General features: G+C 38.9%; 1 protein-coding gene and 1 pseudogene across 1 annotated transcript; one reads left to right on the top strand and one right to left on the bottom strand.

The window, feature by feature from the left end:
* Positions 1 to 8703: 8703 nt before the first annotated feature.
* Positions 8704 to 16466, bottom strand: LOC123901691 (annotated as a pseudogene).
* Positions 16467 to 22871: 6405 nt separating this feature from the next.
* LOC123901690 lies at positions 22872 to 24904 on the top strand. Its single transcript, XM_045951688.1, has 2 exons — positions 22872 to 23480; positions 23537 to 24904. Exons 1-2 carry the CDS (start codon positions 22872 to 22874, stop codon positions 24902 to 24904), a joined length of 1977 nt encoding a protein of 658 aa, XP_045807644.1.
* Positions 24905 to 25000: the final 96 nt, after the last annotated feature.

Here is a 25000-nt window from a genome sequence, read left to right as displayed (position 1 = left end):
AGTCCACACGAACAACAACCTTCAATGGAGTGCTAGCTCCAATGGTTTGAAGGGTTAGGAGAAAGGAGGCACAAAATAAGGATTAGGGTTTTTCACAAAAACTCTAGAAAGGTGATTAGGGTTTCTCAAGAGAGGAGAGAACAAAGGCTCATGAGAATGAGTAACAAAAGTGTGTAACTCTTTCTCCTTACCACAAGGGTTCTATTTATAGAACCACTTGCCATGGCAAAATTACACTAAAGCCCTTTTAACTAAATGGGCTATAGTGGGCGCCATTCTCATGTAAATATGTCTAGTACATATTTGCACCCCCTTCTTGCTACATCATACCATATGATGTAATGCTCATTTTAATTATCATAATACCCTTATCATATTTCCTTATTTCTCCAAGGTGCACCGTACCTTACGGTGTTCCAATCTCACTAGATTGTTCTTATGTGTGTGACCCTGTAGGTTTCCGTAACATTGACAATTATAATAAATCACTATTTATTACAATAAACAGTGAGCGGTATCTAGCAACACATCACTGCTACTCAAGTTACGAGAAATTAACATGTGATCTAAACATAACCTCTTGTGATAATATCAGTGTGTATAATTACCCCTTTGCCCTTTATGTCTATATTGAACACAAAACATACTTGGTGTCATCTTTGTCCAGTTCAATATTGGGCCCATGACATTTATCCTGTTATGCAGGATTGGCAAATTCCATCTAGGTCACTACTGTCCCTCAGCATGCTTTGTGAAGTACCCATCAACTGCCTTTATGGTTATCCTGTTACGGATAACGTTAGATCAGCAACAAAGTACTTGACTCCACATCTAGGGTACAAAGTGGTTTCAGGTCTAAGGGCGGTTTACACCATTATCACCATGAGAGTAACTTATGACACTTTGCATAACTTTGCATGTAGTACTCTCATAGCGGGTCAATCCAGTATAAATATTACTCCTAATATTTATACCTACGTCAAGACTTGATAACTCCTTATCCCATGATCCATGAGATGTGATCATCAGTCTATCTTCATAATAGTCTTTATGCTTTTAAGGTTATCCCCTTTACCTTAAAGCTCGACTACAGATACTTTAAGAATAGTGTCCTTATGTTTAATATTATCTCATGATTAAGTCACACTTAATTATTAAACGGACTTTCTATTCTAGGGACTTCATTATTTTGCAACCTTACAAATATAATAAAGAAATGCCATATTTATATTCAAACTCCTAAAGCAAATACTATGAAAATAGATTGGCTCTTAGGGCTTACTCCAACAATCTCCCACTAGCACTAAAGCCAATCTAGGTTTCTCTTAATACCTATAGACTTAGTATGCCCATCACGCTTCAACTGCGCAAGAGGCTTTGTTAGTGGATAAGGAACTATTTCCTATGTTGGTATCTTACGTATCTTTCAACGTTCTATTTCGATCTCTATCGAAATATATAAGTGTCTAAGTATATTCATGAATCGTCGGTGAGATCTATTTTCAAGTGTTCTTGCAAGATTAAACTATTACCATCACTAATGTGATTAATGTGACTTGTAACACCGGAAACATATCTTTAGCTCAATCATGAGCCAAACGATCCAATCTTAAATACTCAACTTATTTAACTGAAACAAACATATTACGAAGCTTATCTTATAGCTTTCAATGCTTGTATTCAGCCATGATATACAATACATTGGTATGGAAACTTCCTTCATTATAACTTCCTTATAATGATCCTTCCCATACCTATCTATTTCAAGAAATAGGCCTTAGTTCCTTTAAGGTCCTTAGGGATATTCTTGAAGGTAAGTTAGTGTCAAACACTAATTTCAATTTTGGTACATAGGTTATTCCTAACTCTTTAGGAATTCTTGCCTAAGTGTTTCATCAAGAGTTATTTTCTTAGTCATGTCTCACATGTATAAGAAAAATGTCTTGATGATTAATATGATATCAGATATTATCACTCCCACTAAAACTTTGTATGCACAAGATTTATATTTGTCCTTCATTTGTTTTCCACAAAACTTTCAAAAGGAACAAATATTCAAATTTATTCGATCTAATCAAAGTTAGATAGGTTTGTCCTTGTTAATTTGTTTTCATAAAACTTCATAAAAGGAACAAACAATAATTTAATTTTCTGAGAACTCTATCTAATCAAAATTAGATAGCTACAAGTTATATACCTTTCTAGCATCATTTGGATCAACAAAACCCTTACGTATATGTCCAACGCATATATATGAGGTCATTCCAATTAAGGAATGCAACTTTGTTATCCATCTACCAAAACATGTAGTACAACATTTAGCAGAAGCAATCAAATATTATAAGGTATTCTTAATACCATCCATATCAGTGTTCAAAAAGAATACTCACTTTCATCGTATGAGTCTTACTCATCTTGAAGACATAACCATTATCTACATAAGGTTAGTGTATATGGATTCTGTATGAGATTTCATGGCATTTAGCCACTTCTCATAATCTAGATCGTCTTACGACCTTTTAGAAAGTCAAAGACTCATCTTCCATGAGAATCATATCACATTGCTGAGTCATGATAAAACCATACCTTGTAGCCATATGTGATATGTTAGACTTATCTTGGATTTGTGCAACTTTAAAACAATGGTTCTTCAATAACCTTGAGGAACCGGTTTGCATTCCCTTTTAAATAAATATGTTTTGTGGTACTTGAATTTATTCAAGTTCTATATCACTCCCACTGTCTCTTTTAGAGACACACTCCCACTAGAGGAATGTTTCAAACCTAGCAACAAAACAACCTTTTGTCCTTAAGAGTGATATAGGACCAATATCCCTTTCTTTAGGATATTTCCACTTATTCATTCATTCATTTGGAATTAGATTTATCTAATAAATTTTAATCCAAAATTCTCATAAAGACAAACTTGGTACTCTTACCTCCATATCGCATATGGTGTCTTTATGATCATTTTAAAAGGGAACTAATTGTGGGTGAAGATTAATTATAAGTAAAGAGATTTATAGAAAGAGTCAATATATAATTAAACTATCCTTAAATCATGTCAAACATGATGTGATAAAATAGTTATTATAGTCTTTTAATTAAGTATTTACTGATATGACTCATTCATATAACTTAAATACTTTTGTCGAGTTCTATTTTCTTCATTGTTGAATTTCTTTGACAAATTCAAAGATTTCTAATTGGTGTCATACACCTACCAACATCTAATGATTTTAATCATCAATGTTAATGAAGTAAAATAAACTCAATATACAAAATATGTTTAGTGGTCGACATACATCTCATGTATATTGTTCAAATAGGTCATGCGTTATTTTATTGACACATCGAATATTTGTACTAAACAACAATGCTCTTGATATATTTAAGGTCCAAATCATATTTGGCTCTTATCACGATTGTTATAGATAACCCTATCAAGACCATGGAACCCTAGTCCAATACTTGACTTGGAGTAATAGTATAGAAAACTTTGCTTAAATGATAGGACCATTACTTGTCTTATCATTTAAGGCTACAATTCATATATTGTCAATACAAGATATACAATTGCTACTTCTATTACTAGATGGAATTCAATAACAATTATTGTGTTCCATTTCAAACTCGATTTTAAGTCATTGCATAAGCTCTCATTATCAATGAAACAATTTTCATTCTAGATATGGGTTGACTTAAAATTATAGCCAATGTTCTAATTCTTTAAGCATCTCTATTTTCGAAAAATTGAGATTCAACATCTTGTATCATATACTTTTGATGTAGAAATAGAAATTTTGACTTTCTATAACAATATGTGCATTATTGAAGTCTCACTTCATACTTTTGGTTTGACTCTTCCAAGAACTATTTACGTCATTTTTATTTAATGGTCTAACCATAGCCGTTCTACTTTGACAACCATTTTGTACTATTCAAATAAGAGGAATATAAATCTTATTTATATTATATCTCAAATCTTTGATAGTGCAAATTAATTCTCATTCAACTCAACAAATTCCGGTAGATATTCAAAACAATTTTGTCTATATCTATTCCATTATAATTTGTTAGATTGATCCTATGACCAACTTTTTGATCCATTGAGAAATTTATCATACTGTAAAGTTCCTTCAAAAGGATCTTACTTGAGATTAAATGATCACATCATTTATTATATATTCTATATCTAGACGTCAACTTGATGCTTCTAACAAGTATCCCTTTTCCAATCTAGTTATGGTAGGTTGTTCACAGTTTATAGTTCAAGACTTATAGTTTTCTCGCATTTGAGAACAATTCTCAATTTGTACCAATACAGAAACTCCTTTCTGAAAATCTTGTCCTTCATAAGGACAACTTAATATGTATTGTATTTCGAAATTCTAATTACAAAGATATGTAAGATATTATGACTAAATCATATTTAATTTGGTCTTTAATTAAATACGCTCCCTCACTATTTTACTCAAAACAAATGACCCTCGACATTTGATTCGGAAAATCCCGTTGGAAGATTTTCTAGTGAGAATGAGATCCATATTTCACTTCGTTTTAAGTCAGCGTTGGGCTGATTACACAAAACTTAGTTATTTAGGTAGGAAACTCCTTCCCAATTGTATCTCATACAACTCTCATATCCTTTCTATTGGGTGAATAACACTTATTCTAATCCATCATATGGAATAACCCAATACTTGCTTCTAAAGTCATATAATCTTATTATATTTTCTTTAGTTAAGTTAGACCCATTAAATAGCGATCGGATAAATAAATTACCTCACCGCAACTTATCAATATTGACAATGCACTTCGCGTTGGCAAAACCTACATTGATCGATATTGATCTTGAAGGGCGCTATTCGTTGGAAAGCAATAAAACTTAATATTAATTCCTTTGAGGGCTTTTATAATTAATTTGATCTCACCTTACCACGGCTTACATACAATGACGTCACTCCATACATAACATGCATCAACATACATAATATAATAAAATGAAACAGTTATGGCCCATAGCGCATTTGTTCTCCCAAGCCAATGAGAGAACCTAATCTAACCTAAAACGATCTATACTTCTCCAAGCATGATCTCCAAGGTTGACCTCCATTGTTCTTCTTCTTCATAATATTACATAATAATATAATACTCGTTTTACATACGAGGGAGTGGATGAGAAGAGAATATAGAGAATAGAGATAAGGCACGACACGCAGGCCGTATTTAAAAACCAAATGCAATAAAATAAATAAACTAAGGCCATAACCGATCATCAAATATAATAATAACAAACAAACTTTATTATTATTAAAGTCTCATAATTAATTAAATCCGGCGATTGATCAAATCAGGTAAGTTTGATTCAAATATTTAATTCACAATTAAATATTTCGAATCAAAATTTGCTAAAATAAATAACATTATTTTAAAGTAGAATTAAATCTTTTGACAATTCTCCAAATATGGAAAATTATTTAATCAAAACCTTTTTGAATAAAATATTTCCAAAATTGGTAATATTATCTTTTAAAACAATTTTAAAAGATATTTCTAGAGATTTGAAACGATTTCATAATTAAATATATTTGTCAAATATGGAAAATTATTTAATCAAAACCCTTTTGAATAAAATATTTCCAAAATTGATGATATTATCTTTTAAAACAATTTTAAAAGATATTTCTAGAATTTTGAAACGATTTCAAAATTAAATATATTTATCATCTACTTTTCGCATCAACACTTGATACGTTTTGCAAATCCTAATTTTAATGACACAACATTTGTGCAACCCTTTCATGCCGTCAAAATTCCTTATGACCAAATTCAATCCAATTGATCAACATGTCATTGTTTCACCATACAAATGTCGGATTCCGAAACAAATGAACACGGCTCGCTTTAATTGAATAACTTTCATAATAATTTTAACGAAATTACTAACGGTATATCACATACACCATTTTGCATTACGGTTACTTATATCATATATAAGTTTATGGCCGTTCTTGATTGTGTAACCTTAGGACAATTAACATATCGCATGCTTCACCATACAAGTGTCGGATTCCGAAGCCGTTTCAATGTTAATTACCCAATTCATACACAAAACTTACATCACATGTAAGTATTGACCGTTCTTGTTCGTGTAACCTTAGGACAATCAACATATCGCATGCTCCACCATACAAGTGTCGGATTCCGGAGCCGTTTCAATGTTAATCATCCAATTTATACACAAACAACCGTCAAATTTTAATTACTCGATTTTAATCTTTTATTAACTGTTTTAATCATATTAAAACTGAATTCATGAATTTAAACAAACATCAATTCATGGTTTCGTAAGTGGCTTTGATACCACTGAAGGAAAATTGATACGATAAAAGCAGCGGAATTTTAAAATTTTCCTTTTGTGATCCTTACGAATGGTCATGAATTGTGTTTAGAGTTTTACCTTTTGGTTCGAAAACTCCCTTTAAATCACGAACGGCTATCGAACACTTCGAATCACGAACAAGGTCACGAACAAGAACCTCGAACCGTCACGAACAAGGTCACCACCAAGTCACCAACGAATTTAATCACAAGCGTTAAAGGTATAACGCCTCTAGCCAGTCCACACGAACAACAACCTTCAATGGAGTGCTAGCTCCAATGGTTTGAAGGGTTAGGAGAAAGGAGGCACAAAATAAGGATTAGGGTTTTTCACAAAAACTCTAGAAAGGTGATTAGGGTTTCTCAAGAGAGGAGAGAACAAAGGCTCATGAGAATGAGTAACAAAAGTGTGTAACTCTTTCTCCTTACCACAAGGGTTCTATTTATAGAACCACTTGCCATGGCAAAATTACACTAAAGCCCTTTTAACTAAATGGGCTATAGTGGGCGCCATTCTCATGTAAATATGTCTAGTACATATTTGCACCCCCTTCTTGCTACATCATACCATATGATGTAATGCTCATTTTAATTACCATAATACCCTTATCATATTTCCTTATTTCTCCAAGGTGCACCGTACCTTACGGTGTTCCAATCTCACTAGATTGTTCTTATGTGTGTGACCCTGTAGGTTTCCGTAACATTGACAATTATAATAAATCACTATTTATTACAATAAACAGTGAGCGGTATCTAGCAACACATCACTGCTACTCAAGTTACGAGAAATTAACATGTGATCTAAACATAACCTCTTGTGATAATATCAGTGTGTATAATTACCCCTTTGCCCTTTATGTCTATATTGAACACAAAACATACTTGGTGTCATCTTTGTCCAGTTCAATATTGGGCCCATGACATTTATCCTGTTATGCAGGATTGGCAAATTCCATCTAGGTCACTACTGTCCCTCAGCATGCTTTGTGAAGTACCCATCAACTGCCTTTATGGTTATCCTGTTACGGATAACGTTAGATCAGCAACAAAGTACTTGACTCCACATCTAGGGTACAAAGTGGTTTCAGGTCTAAGGGCGGTTTACACCATTATCACCATGAGAGTAACTTATGACACTTTGCATAACTTTGCATGTAGTACTCTCATAGCGGGTCAATCCAGTATAAATATTACTCCTAATATTTATACCTACGTCAAGACTTGATAACTCCTTATCCCATGATCCATGAGATGTGATCATCAGTCTATCTTCATAATAGTCTTTATGCTTTTAAGGTTATCCCCTTTACCTTAAAGCTCGACTACAGATACTTTAAGAATAGTGTCCTTATGTTTAATATTATCTCATGATTAAGTCACACTTAATTATTAAACGGACTTTCTATTCTAGGGACTTCATTATTTTGCAACCTTACAAATATAATAAAGAAATGCCATATTTATATTCAAACTCCTAAAGCAAATACTATGAAAATAGATTGGCTCTTAGGGCTTACTCCAACAATACATACACTAGCCATCTGGGTAAACCACTATCGACGTCCTGCGGGGCAGGCAAACACACATTCGAGAAATATCATCTCGTTACCTCAAGCTAACTGGGGGAGAGGGTTAAACAACTTCTAAGCCATCGGGTTTCCACATACCATGAATTCTATATGCGAGCATGTTTATTTATGCAGAAAAACTTTTTAAGCCAAATGCATGATTTCTTTTGAGGTGTATGAATTAAAACATTAATGCACGTCATCCTTCTCGTCTCTCCACAGGTAATGTCCCTATTATCTCCTCTCACACAATACTTATTTTTCTTTCAAGGAACACGATCTCTTTGCTTGCTACGAGTTTGCACTGCGGGTGCAAGGTTAAAAACCGAGGATCATCTTTTCTTATAAACAAATGTCGTTTTTTCTCGGAAAAGTCTTAACTATATCCTTTTATGAGCCCTCACATTTTTTATGCACTATCAAGAAGAAAAGAATGCATTTTATGAGAAACAAGACATAAAACAAATAGACAAAAGGGATTTTATTGATGAAATATTGACCCTCGAATGGGTGTCAATACATAAGAAAGCAATTCCTATAAGAGGAGATTACTAATTTTGGGAATGGCAACAAAAACAAAAACAAAAGGTCAACAACACCTCCTCCACCGTTTCCCTCGTGACTTCCAACATACACAAACTTTAACCTCGAAGCTGACAATTAGACTGATCACTTCCACTTGAGCCTTCTACTACAATGCTGACACCTCGGGTCTTTTGCCTTCTATTTTCCTCTTCTTTTTTTTTTCTTTTTTTTTTTTTTTTTTTTTACATATCCCTAACTTTTGCCTGGATCGCCCTTTCGGGTTTTCAATCCACCGGGATTACATTTCCTTTTTTGGTGTCCCTAATTTTTGCCTAGACTGCCCTTTCAGGTTTTCAGTCTACCGGGACGCTCTCTATTGCCTAGATTGCCCTTTCGGGTTTTCAATCTAGCGAGCCTTTATTTTTATTTCTCTTTTTTCTTAGGCATAATACTTCTTGACCGCGTCAGCATTCACTGGGAGTGGAAATTCTTCTTCATCCATAGTGGCGAGGATTAAGGCTCCTCCTGAAAATGCTTTCTTCACCACGTATGGTCCCTCATAGTTAGGGGTCCATTTGCCTCGGGAATCTTTGTGGATGGGCAAGATCTTCTTCAATACTAGCTCGCCTTCTCGAAACTCACGGGGGCGCACTTTCTTGTCAAAGGCCTTCTTGCGTCGTTGTTGATACAGCTGACCATGGCAGAGTGCCGTTAAGCGCTTTTCCTCTATGAGGTTCAACTGGTCAAACCTTGTTTGGGCCCACTCAGCCTCTTCTAGTTTGGTCTCCATCAACACTCTCAATGAAGGGATTTCCACCTCGACGGGGAGTACTGCCTCCATGCCATATACTAGAGAAAAAGGGGTTGCCCCGGTTGAGGTACGGATGGTCGTCCTATATCCATGCAATGCATACGGGAGCATCTCATGCCAATCTTTATACGTCTTGACCATCTTCTGAATAATCCTCTTGATATTCTTGTTGGCTGTTTCCACGGCGCCGTTCATCTGTGGTCGATACGGCGAAGAGTTATGGTGCTCAATCTTGAAACCATCGCATAATTCTTTCACTAACTTGTTGTTTAGGTTTGACCCATTATCTGTGATAATTTTGTTAGGAATCCCGTAACGACAAATTATTTCTTTCTTGATGAATCGGGCTACTACTTGTTGTGTCACATTCGCATATGAAGCAGCTTCAACCCATTTGGTGAAGTAATCAATAGCGACCAAGATGAACCTGTGTCCGTTAGAAGCTTTCGGCTCAATCATTCCAATTACATCAATGCCCCACATAGAGAACGGCCAAGGTGCCGTTAATACATTCAACGGGTTTGGTGGCACATGCACCTTGTCGGCATATATTTGGCACTTATGACATGTTTTGACATAACGGTAGCAGTCTGCTTCCATGGTCAGCCAATAATACCCTGCCCTCAAGATCTTCCTTGCCATTGCATGCCCATTGGCGTGAGTCCCGAAAGTTCCTGCATGGATTTCTGCCAGAAGATGATCCGCTTCTTGTCGGTCTACACATCTAAGCAACACCATGTCATAGTTTCTTTTGTAGAGTACTTCCCCATCTAAGAAGAACTGTGTGGCCAACCTTCTCAATGTCTTTTTGTCATTGATTGACGCGCCTTCGGGATATTCTTGTTTTTCCAAATATCGTTTGATATCATGGAACCATGGTTTGTCATCATATTCCTTTGAAGCCACTGTGCACACAGCTGGTTCATCCTTACGTTCCAATACTATGAGAGGCGCTTCGTTGTGGAACCTTACTTTGTACATTGAAGATAAGTAGCTAAAGCGTCGGCCACCTGATTCTCTTCCCTTGGAATGTGATGGAAAGTGATCTCATCAAAGTACTCTGCTAGCTTCTTGACTTGAGTGCAATATGGGATTATCTTTGGGTGCCGTGCTTCCCATTCTCCTTTTACTTGACAGATGACTAACGCTGAGTCTCCATATACTTCTAAGATTTTGATCCTTAGATCGATGGCTGCCTCGAGACCCATGATGCAGGCTTCATATTCTGCTATGTTGTTTGTACACTCAAAACACAATCTGGCTGCAAGAGGTCTATACCCACCTATTGGTGATATCAAAACTGCCCCGACTCCGTGCCCCATGGCATTGGAAGCTCCATCGAAGACTAGTTTCCAACGAGCGCCTGGTTCGGGCCCTTCTTCATCTCCTATAACTTTCTCTAAGATCATGACATCTTCATCAGGAAAATCGGATGGAACCGGCTGATGCTCTTCTAGAGGTTGGTGAGCAAGATACTCCGCCAACACACTTCCTTTGATTGCCTTTTGAGCGACATACTGGATATCGTACTCAGACAGCAACATCTGCCAGCGCGCAATCTTTCCGGTAACGGCAGGTTTTTCAAAGATGTACTTGATAGGATCCATCTTGGAAATCAAATGCGTAGTGTGAGTTAGCATGTACTGCCTTAGACGTCGGGCAGCCCATGCTAGCGCGCAACAGGTCTTCTCAAGGGCAGTGTACCTTGATTCACAATCTGTGAACTTCTTGCTTAGGAAATAGATGGCATGCTCCTTTTTACCGGTTTCATCTTGTTGACCCAACACACAACCCATTGAATCTTCAAGCACGGTCATGTACATTAGGAGTGGCCTACCGGGCACAGGTGGAATCAGGATGGGCGGCTCTTGCAGATATTCCTTGATCTTATCAAATGCCTTTTGACAGTCGTCATTCCATTCAACAGCTTGATCCTTCCTTAATAGCTTGAAGATTGGTTCACAGGTAGATGTGAGATGTGAGATGAAGCGGGCGATATAATTCAGTCTTCCCAAGAAACCACGCACCTCCTTTTCAGATTTGGGCGCAGGCATTTCTTGTATAGCCTTAACCTTATCTGGGTCTACCTCAATTCCTCTTTGGCTGACTATGAACCCTAACAGTTTTCCTGATCTGACCCCGAATGTACACTTGTTAGGATTTAGTCGCAATCTGAACTTCCTTAAACGTGCGAACAACTTACGCAGGTGGACCAGGTGCTCTTCTTCTCCTTGAGACTTGGCAATCATATCATCCACGTACACCTCTATCTCCTTGTGAATCATATCATGAAAGAGGGTCACCATCGCTCTTTGATATGTTGCTCCAGCATTCTTCAAACCAAAAGGCATGACTTTGTAGCAGAAAGTTCCCCACGGAGTAATGAAAGTGGTTTTTTCCATATCTTCAGGATTCATCTTGATCTGATTATATCCGGAGAAACCATCCATGAAAGAAAACACTGAGGACTGAGCGGTATTATCCACCAACACATCTATGTGGGGCAACGGGAAGTCATCCTTTGGACTTGCTCGGTTCAAGTCTCGGTAATCCACACACATTCGTACCTTGCCATCCTTCTTTGGGACAGGTACAATGTTGGCAACCCATTGCGGGTACTTGGCCACAGTTAGAAATCCTGCATCAAATTGCTTCTTCACTTCTTCTTTGATCTTGAGAGCCATATCAGGTCTTGTTCTTCTCATCTTCTGTTTTACAGGTGCACATTCAGGCTTGAGTGGGAGCTTGTTAGGCATGGCAACAGAACCCGTACCCGCGGGTACCCGCCCGAACCCACCCCGAATTTGACGGGGAAAATCCGATTTGACTGGGTTTGGGTTCGGGTTTGGGTTTTCCCCGATTTCAAAACATGGGGATGGGGCAGGGAACGGAGATATTGGTACCCACCCCGAACCCGTCCCCGAACCCGCCCGTTTATATAAAATTACTATATTACACCTATTTATTTATTTATAATGTCACATATCATATAATTTATCTACTTGAGTTAGGATTTTTAATGAACAATGGTTCTTAGTTATTTGTTTTTTTAGCAATTTCAGTGAACAATGAACATTCTTGGTTATGTGGTTGTTTTGATGGTATTTTGGAATATTGGTTTGTACCGGTACTATTTTATGGTTTTGATAATTTTGGTTTGATATTTTGGAATATCATTTCATTTGTATGTTTAATGCATTGAAATTTTGATTTGTACTTTATTATTTGAATTTTTTTGTATTGTATGTATGTCAGTGTTCGGGAAAATTTTGCGTTCGGGTAAGGTTCAGCAGGGTAGGGCAAGGTTCGGGGATACCCGAACCCATTTGGGTATACCCGAACCCATTTGGGACGGGGATTGGGTTCAATTTTTCATCCCCGTCGGGTAATGGGCGGGGAACGGGTATTTATCAATGATTCGAGTATGGGGAACGGGGAAGGTAAAAACCGTACCCGCGGGTACCCATTGCCATGCCTAGAGCTTGTGCACAACTATGTCGGTATCCAATCCTGGCATATCTTGATAAGACCAAGCAAACACATCGACGTATTCTTGCAACAAACTGACCAGATCCTTCTTTACATCTTCTTGCAATGATGCCCCTACTTTGACCTCTTTTACATCTGACTCGCTCCCCAAGTTGATTGTCTCAACTTGCTCTTGATGCGGCTGAATGGCCTTTTCTTCTTGTTTCAACAGGCGAGCTAGTCCTTCAGGAAGTTCACAATCATCCTCGTCAACTCCTTCGGCTTGGTTTACCGGATGTTCGAAGTCAAAAGGGAAACTAGCGGGGTAGGTTTCAACGGGTATTTCTATGGATCTGCATGAGGATGTTTTCATTTTTTAGGAAACAATGCAAACTGAACAAAAGCTTAAACTGTAAAAGTCTTCTTCTTTTTTTAGAAAAGAGTTGCCATTTTGAAAAACATGGAGCGAAAAACAAAAAGTTCTTATTCAACATAAAATGCACTTTTATTCATGATAAACTTTTAAAACAAGAGGGGCCCTTTAAAAGATATTCATTTGCCTTGGGCAGAGCAAATGTATTTTCATTTTCTTAAGAAGAACAGGCATATTACTTAAAAGAAACTTCAGAAATCTCCTCGGCCTTCCAATTGTTGAGGGGCTCTTCATTAGCACAGCTGCGCACTAGGTTAGGTGCATCTTCCTCATTATCCCCAATCATGTTCACTTGCTCTTTGTTGTTGAACCCCGCACTGCGAAACATTTCTTGGAGGGAACGACCACCCTTGTAGTTAGAACTGGTCGATCCCTTTGTTGATGGTCGATATCCTAGCCCAAAGCGATCCTTCTTTTCTTGAACCACAGGCACCTTCCCCCAACCCTCTAGACTTGCTTCGTCCAATGCTTCCTTCATTGCTTGCCATGAAGTGAAGGCAGGTTTAGCTTTCTTCTTTCGCTTCATGGTGACAGTTGCGACCTCCAGAGCCTGAAACGGAATTTCCACTGCTTGCTCATCTTCCTCAATGTACTGAAAGGCAGACAAATGACTCACCATAATATCCTCTTGACTGGATACTATGATGATCTTGCCGTTGGACATGAACTTGAGCTTTTGATGTAGGGTGGATGTGACAACACCAGCCGAATGAATCCATGGTCTTCCAAGGAGGCAACTATAAGCAGGATTAATATCCATGACTTGGAAAGTGATCGTGAAGAGCTGGGGACCAACCAAAACTGGAAGGTCTATCTCTCCCATGACCGTCCTTTCTGAGCCATCGAAGGCTTTGACAACAAGTGTGCTAGGCCTCATTACTGCCCCTTCGCTGTTTAACTTATCGAAGGTCCTCTTGGGCATGACATTCAGGGACGAACCATTATCTATCAATACTTTGGACAAGATGTTGCCCAAACACTTGACAGATATATACAATGCCTTGTTGTGGTCACAACCTTTGGCTGGTAATTCTTCATCATTAAACCCGAGATATCTGCTTGAAGCGATGTTGGCTATTATCCCGTCAAATTGATTCACGGTGACGTCTTTCTCAACATGGGCTTCTCCCAACACTTTCATTAAGGCATTCCTATGGATTTCTGAGGATAGCAATAATGATAGCATAGAGATCTTAGACGGAGTTTGCCCTAACTGATCAACCACTTGATAATCACTCTTGCGAATGATCTTTAAAAATTCTTCGGCATCCCCTTTAGGTGCCACCTTATGGGGCTGCTCTTTACCCATCTCTTCTACATGCTTCCCTTTAGCTAGATCCAACAGGGGCTTCTCAATAATCTTGCTTGACTGATCATGAGAAAAGATCCTCCCACTTCTTGTCATCCCTCCTATCCCCGCAATGCTATCAATGGAGGGATTTTCAAGTGTTACTTGCTCTTGGCCCATGGAAACAGTAGGTTGATAATTCCATGGTACTTTTTGAGTGCTCTCGAATGGAAAAGACTTAGGCACCCTGAAGACTAGTGGGTGGACTTCCTTATTTGGTATAGGGGCCCTTTTAAATGGGATCTCAATTGGCGTGAAGTCCTCTAATGCCGCAATGACGGGGTTTACTACTGAGTAGCCAATCTGGACCAAGCCTTGATCCATCAACTGTTGTAAACATATCCTCATCTTCTTACAATTCTCAGGTTTCCTTGCACACTCTTCACAGTCAGAGTGCATCATCTCGAATTCTTCATAATCAATTAGCTTTTCTCTAACTATGGCTAATGAAGTTCGGATTTTAGAAACTTCATTTATCAATTGAATTCCTCCATCATCCTCCACAGCATTCACAGATGGGCCAGCATGGCCAGGCAGCGGATTGGTCTTCACATTGGGTCCCTCCTCCTTAAAGGTTAACAGCTTCTGATCAATCAACTCTTGTACCTTGTACTTAAAGGCTTTGCAATTTTCAATAGTATGTCCAAGTGCCCCAGAGTGGTAATCGCACTTGACATCACTCTTAAAATGAGCTGGGTAAGGAGGTACTACCGGTGGAAGCTGCTTTAGCTCTATCATCCCTTTTTGTAGCAGATAAGGGAGGATTTGACCGTATGGCACAGGCACACGGTCTAATTGCACAACCCTCTTTTCAAAGTTGTTTCGGCCATTAGATTGGTTCCTTTGTTGTGGTTGTGGAGGAACCATTGCCGAGTATGATATTTGAGCTGGTGCACTTGTGGTGATGGCATTAGTTTCCTCCTCCTTCTTCCTTGGATTCGCATTGAAGGACCTCCTTCCACCAGTCTGATCCTTAGTGAACTTCTGAATCTTTCCATTCTTAATTCCTGCTTCCACACGCTCTCCTATGATGACCAAATCTGCGAAATTGGATGAAATACTCCCTATCATTTTTTCATAGTAGGGTCCTTGCAGAGTGCTCATGAAAGTGTCTACCAATTCGCGATCCATCAAGGGAGGTTGGACTTGAGCGGCCAACTCCCTCCAACGCTGGGCATATTCCTTGAATGCTTCATTACTCCTTTGAGACGGGTTTTGTAGTTGCATGCGGTTGGGAGCAATATTCAGATTGTAACTGTATTGAGTAAGGAAAGCATCCACAAGATCTTTCCAAGTTTTGATCTGAGCTCTTTCCAATTGCATGTACCAATCAAGTGAAGCTCCACTTAAACTGTCTTGGAAGATGTGAATGAGCAGTTTTTCATTCGAAGCATGAGCAGCCATCTTGGTATAGAACCTCTTTATGTGGATTTTTGGACAGCCAGTGCCCTTGTACTTATCAAAATCTGGGGCTTTGAACTTTGGTGGGACCACCACATCTGGAACTAAGCACATGTTTGAAGCATCAAACCCGAAGGCACTAACACCTTCAATAGCCTTCAACCTTTCTTCTAAGGCCTTATACTTATCCCCTTGATCAGCCTCAAGCGTTGGTGGGGTCTGAGTAGGCTGAGCGATCTCCGAGGTATTTGGCTCGGTGTTGGCGCGAGCTCCTTGAGCGGATGGTACTTCATTTGGAACAGTGATGACAACAGGCTCTTGAGGGGGAGGTACGCCACCATCCTCTTCGGGTGGAGTGTAGCCAGCGGGAAGACCGTATTCAGGCCAGTTCGCATTCGGAGCGGTCGCAGCAGGCTGATGGTTGTTTACCAAAGCTTGGACAAGCTCGAGCATCTTGTCCATCTTGACTTTCATTGCGTCAACGTCCTCTCTTAAGGCCGCTTGATTCTGTCCTTCTTGATCCATGAGTCTGTGGATGTTTGCACGCGTAGGGTATGAATGTGGGGGAAGGGGCTCTTGAGCCGATTTCTTCTTTGATTTCCTCGCTATGGTGAAGGGCAAGTCTCCTGAAGTTTCGAGAAGGTATGAGTGTGTTTTTTCGTTTTATTATTGAAAAAAAGGTAATGCATGAATGTGGGAATGCGATGCAAAAAAACATTTTTATTATCATTTTTGTTTATAGGCCTTTTATGACATAGATTTGAGAATAAATGTAAAACACCAAAGACCTCATTTCATTCCTCTTGGTTCAAGCTTACAAAACAAATTCATTAATTCAAATACATTGAACATCAAAGTCTTATAGTACACTCAAATGGCCGTTTGTTGCCTTGCGGTCTCCCTAGCTTTCTTGTAGGTGTTTAGGAGAACCCTACAATACTCAATAAGTGCTTGGATCCCCTTGGGAGGCTTATGCCACATCATATCCACTTCAGCATCCTCCAACTTATCCGGAATGTCATCAAGTGCCGCCTTTGAGAAAGCGGTTAACTCCACAAAATCTTTGCTCAACTTGGCATTACTCTTTGAAAGCTCGGTTGCATCCGCCCACACATGCTTTAGTACCCTTCCACGATAATCAAGCTCCAACTTCAAGTTATCAATCTCTTCCTTCAATGAGGTGATACGACTCACATGTGCCTCTACATGCCCAGACAAAAGGTTTTGAACATTATTTTGGAGATGTTCAAGCTTTGTCTTTTCTAGAAGGTAGAGATTCTCAAATTCCCTTACTCGGTGAATCTCCGCACGCCATTGTTTCTCAACCTCCAAAGTCTTCGCTACTTGTTCCTCACGTGCCGTTCTCCACTCTTTCTTCTCTTTGACGGCCTGATTCCAAAACTTATCCACCTCTCCATAAGAATGCTCTAGCTCCTTAATCTTATCCTTATATGCTCGGAGATTATCCGTCGCGCTAAGTAAACCACCCTCCATCTTTTCTATTTTTTCTTCGGACTCCTTCAACCTCTTTTTCCCTTTTAGAAGATTTTCTTCCTTTTTCTCTTGCTCCCTCTTCATTCTTGCCAACTTACCCGCTACTTGCAAATACTTGTTTTCCAATTCTTCATTTTTTCCTTCCAACTCAACAACCTTATTCTTCAGCTCTGTTGCTTCCTCCATCGTGATAGTAATAACCGGTGGTGGTGAGGAAAGCTCCTCACGTGCTACCACAGGATACCTCAATCTGAACATGGCAACCCTTTCTTTTACCCACTGAGTATACGGGGGCTTTGCAATGCAATTCTTTTTCTCTTTCTCTTTCTCATACACTTGCCCCCAAGCCTTCTTGATTCTATTCACCAAAGCAGCATCCCTTTCCCCTTCTTTGAGAATAAACTCCTCCACATGACGGTCCTCGGGCTTATCATCCATCGAATATCCTAATTGTCGGAGGGATAAAACAGGATTGTAGTTAATGCAACCTCTTGGTCCTATGAGGGGTACATTAGGAAAGCCACCACATCGGAGAATAATCTTAGTGCCATCATATTCTCGTGAATACCAAGCAATGTCCTTTTCAGTGAGTGCGACCATTCTGTTAGGCCACGAAAACTGATCTTGATTTTCTGCGAAGAATCCCTTTTTAGGCAAATGGGAGTATAGCCATAGCTGCATCAGAGGTGTGCAACAAACGATAGTACCCCCTCTCCTCTTTTCATGCCTAGAACAAAGAGAGAGGTGGAAGTCGACCAATAGAGCATGCACAGGACTTCCTACCAAGAATACCCCTATGGCGGGCATATCAATAGAGTCATTCACCTTTGGAAATAGCACCAACCCATACACCAATAATGCTAAGATCGCATTAAATGACCCCCACTCCTTCTTGGCCAATAGGTCTGAGGCCTTAGCTTCCAACACCTTTCTTGGAATCACCATGCCATTATCCTTGGTTTTCACCAACCAAGATGTAACCTCTTCAACTCCAAGATCTAGGGCCTTAGCAAGATCATCCATGGTTGGTTCTTCTTCTAAGTTTAAGTATGGCTTACTTTCCTTTAGATCAAATCCCAAAATCTTGGCGAACTCCTCAAGAGTCGGAGCTAACTGGAAATCTTGGAAAGTAAAGCACCGAAGGGGTGGATCATAAAACTGGGCCAAAGTAGTAAGGGCATTCTCATTAACCCTTACTTGAATAAGATCCAATAAGCGCCCATAGTGGTATCGAAAGTTTCCTTCGGCAAGTGTAGACATACGGCCACTCAACTTTTGAAGTTCCTCTACATTTGGAATCTTAACCTTGAAACCAATAGGTAATCTTTTGTCAGGTGCCATTTTCTCAAATCAATGTCTTTTCCTTCCTATAAGCAACAATGAATATGCAAGAAAATCAGTTTTTTGAATATCATGGTATGTGGAAGTGATGTTTAGGGTAGAGATAGTAAATCATATGTTTGTATATGTCCCATCCCATCTCACGTGTGGTTCTAGAGTTTCTTAAGGTTCCTAAGATCGTAAACCCTTATTTGAAAATATTAACATTGCAAAAACTCGCAAGACAATAATATTTCCAAATAAGGTCTCCTTTAGGTGAGGTTTACGCGTTGACTTTACAAGACAAACGCCAAGAAAGTCAACATTGCGTACCCCTCATTATGTACTAGTAGAGGCCTTCTAACACGTTTAGGTTCTACTTTAAAAGGTCCCTGGAGTCACGGATCCCTAGAAAGATACTTGTTCCCATTACGAAATTTCGCAAGGTAACACATCCTTCGAAGGAATCTACTCTAGGCGGAGTTTTCGTATTGGTCCTCTCGAGGCACGCGCCAAGCAGGCCAATACTAAACCCCTAACTTAACTTAGTTTCTCTCGAAGCTCGGGTGTAGAGCTTTATCCACATGTAACCCAACATCACAACCCCACATATATATATATAACAGATATACATGCAAATATTACGGCAAATAAAGCACATGACTGAATAAAGCATAAAAAATAATACACAATAAACACAAACAAGCGCAAAAACCCAAAAACCTAAATCTAAAGAGAGTGGGCTCGACTCTCTTAATTAACCAGTCCCCAGTGAAGTCGCCAGCTGTAGCGCCCTCCCTAAAAATTAAGGCTGATTCTAAGGATGAACTGCTAATCTACTCAACTAGCTAATACAAAAACTGCGCGAAGCGATAAACGCTCGCTAAAACAGTAAAGTCGCCACCGAATTTTATTTATCCCACGCGGCCACGCGGAAAAGGAAAATATCGATAAAACCTTTAAGTGGAAAGGGTGGTCATCGCAACCAAAATTCCGGGTTCGGGAGTCGGTTATGCGAAGGGAAGGTATTAGCACCCCTCGCATCCGTTGTACTCAACGGGAACCTTCTCTTTAGATCTAGGATTAAAATTAGTTCTCGCGCTTGTGTAATGATGCTTTATTATTTGTTCTATACTATTTAATCAAAGAAAAGACATTAAAAGACACTAAAGACTCTTAACATTTTTTGACACAAAAAGGTTTTTTTTTTATTAATGTGCTTGACGAGATACACCATCTCGCTCCTACGTATTCCCAGGTGCAATGGGAAATTCAAAGCTACACGCAGTTCTAGGGTAGAAAATAAGTGTTTGTTGGTTGATTTTAATTCACAAAAGGGACTCTTTTACACAAACACTCTTTTTAAACACATAAGATACTCTTAACTACACAGAATACCTTTTTTTTTAAACACAAGGGACTCTTTTTTAAACGCATAAAAAAACCTCTTAAACACATAAGACTCCTTTTCACTTACTCAAAATATTTCTTAAACACATGAGACTCTCTAAAACATTTCTTAAACACATGGAACACTTTTCTAAATACATAAGACTCAATTAAACATTTTTTACAAAAAAAAGACTCGGTTTAGTGTGTTGCGTTCATTTTATAGTTTTATTACTTTTTGAAAAGAAATAATTAAAAGAACGCCGGTTATCCACATTTCGAGGTAATCACCAAGAATACGAATAACCAGAGTACCGGAGAGCCACATGACAAACCGATCCTTTTTCATTCTATTTTTAAAAAAAAGACAACACTTTTTATCACATAAATAACTTAACAAAAGAGATAAACTATTCTAACATATTTCACACAAATAACTCAACAAAAAAAGGATAAACTATTCTAGCATACTAAACCCTAAAAAAAAAAACAATCTAACATATTTCCACCTTTTTATACTAAAAGAAATAAAAATACGAAAGATAAAACACTAAAAAAGGATAAAAACACATTTTTTAGGTCGGGGGGGGGGGGGGGGGTGAATAGCAGATCTGGGGGTGAAGCAACAGCACTGCAACACCAGGGTGCCATGATGGAACCAAAACCATGATGGAGTCTATAAATGTGGTAATAGACGACACCTCAAGTGAAACTGCTGAAGATGATGCAGAAGATGCTACAGCATCTATAACAGGTGATGTAGATTGTGAAACTACTAATGAATCAAAGAATGATACAGAGGTTACTGCATCTGACCAAATCTCTGCTACTCCAAAGAAAGGACCTTCTACTCGTACTCAAAAGAATCATCCTACAGACCTGATTATTGGTAATCCCAATCAAGGAATTGCTACTAGAAGGACACTTGACATAGTTTCTAATGCTTGTTTTGTGTCTAAATTTGAGCCAAAAAATGTGAAGGAAGCTCTGACTGACGAGTTCTGGATAAATGCTATGCAAGAAGAGCTAAATCAGTTTAAGAGGAATGAAGTTTGGGACTTGGTTCCTAGACCTGAAAATGCAAATGTAATTGGTACCAAATGGGTCTACAAAAACAAGTCTGATGAAAGTGGAACTGTGACCAGAAACAAGGCAAGGCTGGTTGCACAAGGATACTCACAGATTGAAGGGATAGATTTTGATGAGACTTTTGCTCCGGTTGCTCGTCTTGAATCCATTAGGTTACTTCTAGGAGTGGCATGCATTCTAAAATTCAAGTTATTTCAAATGGATGTAAAAAGTGCCTTCCTCAATGGGTACTTAAATGAAGAAGTATATGTGGAACAACCAAAGGGGTTTGTTGATCCAAGCTTTCCAAATCATGTTTACAAATTAAAGAAAGCTCTTTATGGATTAAAACAAGCACCTCGAGCATGGTATGAAAGATTGACTGAGTTCCTTATTAGTCAAGGCTACAGGAAAGGAGGAAATGACAAGACTCTATTTGTGAAAGAAGATCAAGGCAAATTTCTAATAGCACAAATCTATGTTGATGACATTGTATTTGGAGGAATGTCTAGTGAGATGGTACAGCATTTCGTGCAGCAAATGCAGTCTGAGTTTGAGATGAGTCTTGTAGGTGAACTAACCTACTTTCTTGGGCTCCAAGTAAAGCAGATGGAAGATACTATCTTTATTTCTCAAAGTAAGTATGCAAGAAATATAGTGAAAAAGTTTGGAATGGAAAGTGCTGCTCATAAAAGAACACCTGCAGCAACCCATTTAAAGCTTACCAAAGATGAAAAGGGAGTTGATGTAGATCAAAGCCTTTATAGAAGCATGATAGGAAGCTTATTATACCTTACAGCCAGCAGGCCTGATATTACTTTTGCTGTAGGAGTATGTGCTAGGTACCAAGCTGAGCCAAAGATGAGTCATCTTGCTCAAGTGAAAAGAATTTTGAAGTACGTGAATGGTACATGTGATTATGGGATCTTGTATACTCATGGTGAGAATTCTATGCTAGTAGGATATTGTGATGCTGATTGGGCAGGTTGTGCAGATGATAGAAAAAGCACCTCAGGAGCTTGTTTCTTTTTAGGCAACAATCTTATATCTTGGTTCAGCAAGAAACAGAACTGTGTATCTTTATCTACAGCTGAAGCTGAATACATAGCTGCTGGTAGTAGCTGCTCCCAGCTATTATGGATGAAACAAATGTTGCTAGAGTACAATGTGGTACAAGATGCTATGGCATTGTACTGTGACAATCTTAGTGCCATCAATATTTCAAAGAATCCTATCCAACATAGCAGGACGAAGCATATTGATATTAGGCACCATTTTATTAGAGATCTAGTTGAAGAAGGTATTGTAACGCTTGAGCATATTTCAACTGAAGAACAATTGGCTGATATATTTACTAAAGCTCTAGATGCAGTTCAATTTGAAAAATTGCGAGGCAAACTTGGTATTTGCCTATTTGAAGATTTGTAGCAGTTACAGCACAAAAGGCGTGCAGTTGAAGTGGTTCTCCTCACTTCATTCATTGGTGCACGCAAATTAAGGGAAGTAATCAAAAATTTCCTTAACTTCCCCTTTCACGCGCTACAACCTCATCATCTCCTCCATCACACTATCTATCTTCATTCTCTCTCTTCAACAACCACTCAACTTCTCCTCTCAATCGCCATTATTGAAAACCTTCCTCCAAAAATACAAACCACCATGTCAAGCTCTCAAACTTCATCCCCTTCCAAAAACGACGAAACTGTTCATTCACAAACCACCATATCACCCTCATACGATTCTCTTCCTCAACAAATCACAATTGCCTATCCAATCTCAACCATTTTTCCTGAGGAAACAACGAAGAGGAAGAAGATTTCAGCGAAGAAGACAACGCCAAAGAAAAATCAATTTACTTCGCGTGATGCATCTTCTTCAAAAACGGGTAAGAAATCAAAATCTAAATCTACACCTAAAGCTGTTCATACGATGCGTGAACTATATCTTGATAGTCCTATTAAGTCAAATATGGACGTTAATGTTGGAGCACCTGGAAGTAGTATGAAAAATTTGATGTCTGATATAAGTTCTGAAAACCTAGGTCTAGAAAACCCTAGGACTGCTGAGAAATTGGGGAAACCCTCTTTAGAAAAGCCTGATGATATTTTTGATGATATTGGCGCTACCACTAAGGCCAATCCTGAGTCTGAAAGGATTTTTAGTGAGAAATTAGTTCCAGAACAAGATGCTGCAAATGATGCTACAGCATCTGCAGCACATGTTGATATTAGTACCTCTGTAGTCCCTGATTCACCAAACTCTCCTGTGGTTCCTGTCAATGAAAAAGGTACTGAATCCACCATTCCTGCTGATGTCATTACCAGGATAAGGGTAAAACTGCAAGTATGCCTGATACAAGAGAGGCAAATGTAATTGATGTTGAAAACCTACAAGTCAAGAGTACTCCTAGGGCTGGTATATCTAGGAGGCTGAGGAGTAATACAGGAAAGGATATAGCCACTCCTCTAGAGGCCACCAAAACTAAAATTGGGCCTAAGAAACAGTGGAGCAAGGTCACTGTGCCCTCTGACAGTAAGAAGAAGAATGTGAAGAGAAAAACTGTCTCCTCAAGTGACTCTGATTATGAGGCAGATCAAGATGCTGAAGCATCCCCTGCAGCATCTTCTCAGAGGTCTGCTAAGAGAAAAAGGATGGCCCCTACTGTCCCATCTGTACCTATTGACAATGTCTCTTTCCATTGTGTTGAATATGTTGACAGGTGGAAGTTTGTAGTCAAAAGAAGAATGGCCATTGAAAGGAACCTAACTGAAGAATTTTTGAAATGTCAAGACATTGTGAATTTGCTAGAGGAAGCAGGACTGCTGAATACTGTCTCTAAGTTGGGTAACTGCTATGACAAGTTGACCAGAGAGTTCCTGGTAAACATCCCAGCTGACTGTGATAACCCTCTGAGTCCTGATTACTTAAAAGTATATGTGAGGGGCAAATGTGTGGATTTCTCACCAGTTGTCATCAACGAATATCTGGGAAGAAGTACTGCTCCTGCAGCTGAATTAGAGACATCTATGAATGAGATATGCAGGACCATCACTGGTGACAAAGTGAAAGCATGGCCAAGGGCTGGCAAACTTTCTGCTGCTAAATTAACCACAAAATATGCTCTGCTAAACAAAATTGGTGCAGCAAACTGGGTCCCCACTACACACTCCAACAGTGTAGCTACAGGTTTGGCCAAGTTGATCTATGCCATAGGCATTGGTACTGTTTTTGATTATGGCACTCATATTTTTAATGCAACAATTCTCCATGGCTCTTCTACTGCTGTAAAAATGCCAATAGCCTTTCCCACTCTGATCTGTGGTATTATCTTGTCTCAACATCCTGACATCTGCACTAACTCTGATGTGCCTGTCTCTAGACCCTCAGCTTTAACCATGGATTTTAGATTATTGGAAGGAAAACATGCTGCAGACATTGCTGTAGCATCTTTGAAGACACCAGCTGTAGGTATGACCAAGAGACAGATGATTGCTAATCTCAGGGAGGTTAGTAATATGCTAGGTGAGAAAAAGGAGCTGATAGATGGTGTAATCCAAGCCTTGGAGCTTGAGCAATCACAGGCAAATGAGGATGGAGTTGGTCCTTCCCATGGCGTTTCTCATGATGATGATCTTGCAGGTGGTGACACTGTAGAAGAGGAGATGGCCTCTGATGAAAGCCCCTCCATATGAACTGCTTATTTTCTTTTGGCTGTATTGTTTCTGTCTTTATCTGGATTTTATTTTTGAAGGCTTAGGCCTCTTGGGTTGTAATATGTACCATGTGAT

This window comes from Trifolium pratense, unplaced genomic scaffold (genome assembly GCF_020283565.1).
Source record: "Trifolium pratense cultivar HEN17-A07 unplaced genomic scaffold, ARS_RC_1.1 scaffold_73, whole genome shotgun sequence".
Classification (NCBI taxonomy): Eukaryota; Viridiplantae; Streptophyta; class Magnoliopsida; order Fabales; family Fabaceae; genus Trifolium; species Trifolium pratense.
Note: the sequence above shows the minus strand (reverse complement) of the source record. Positions and strands in the feature narration are given on the sequence as shown.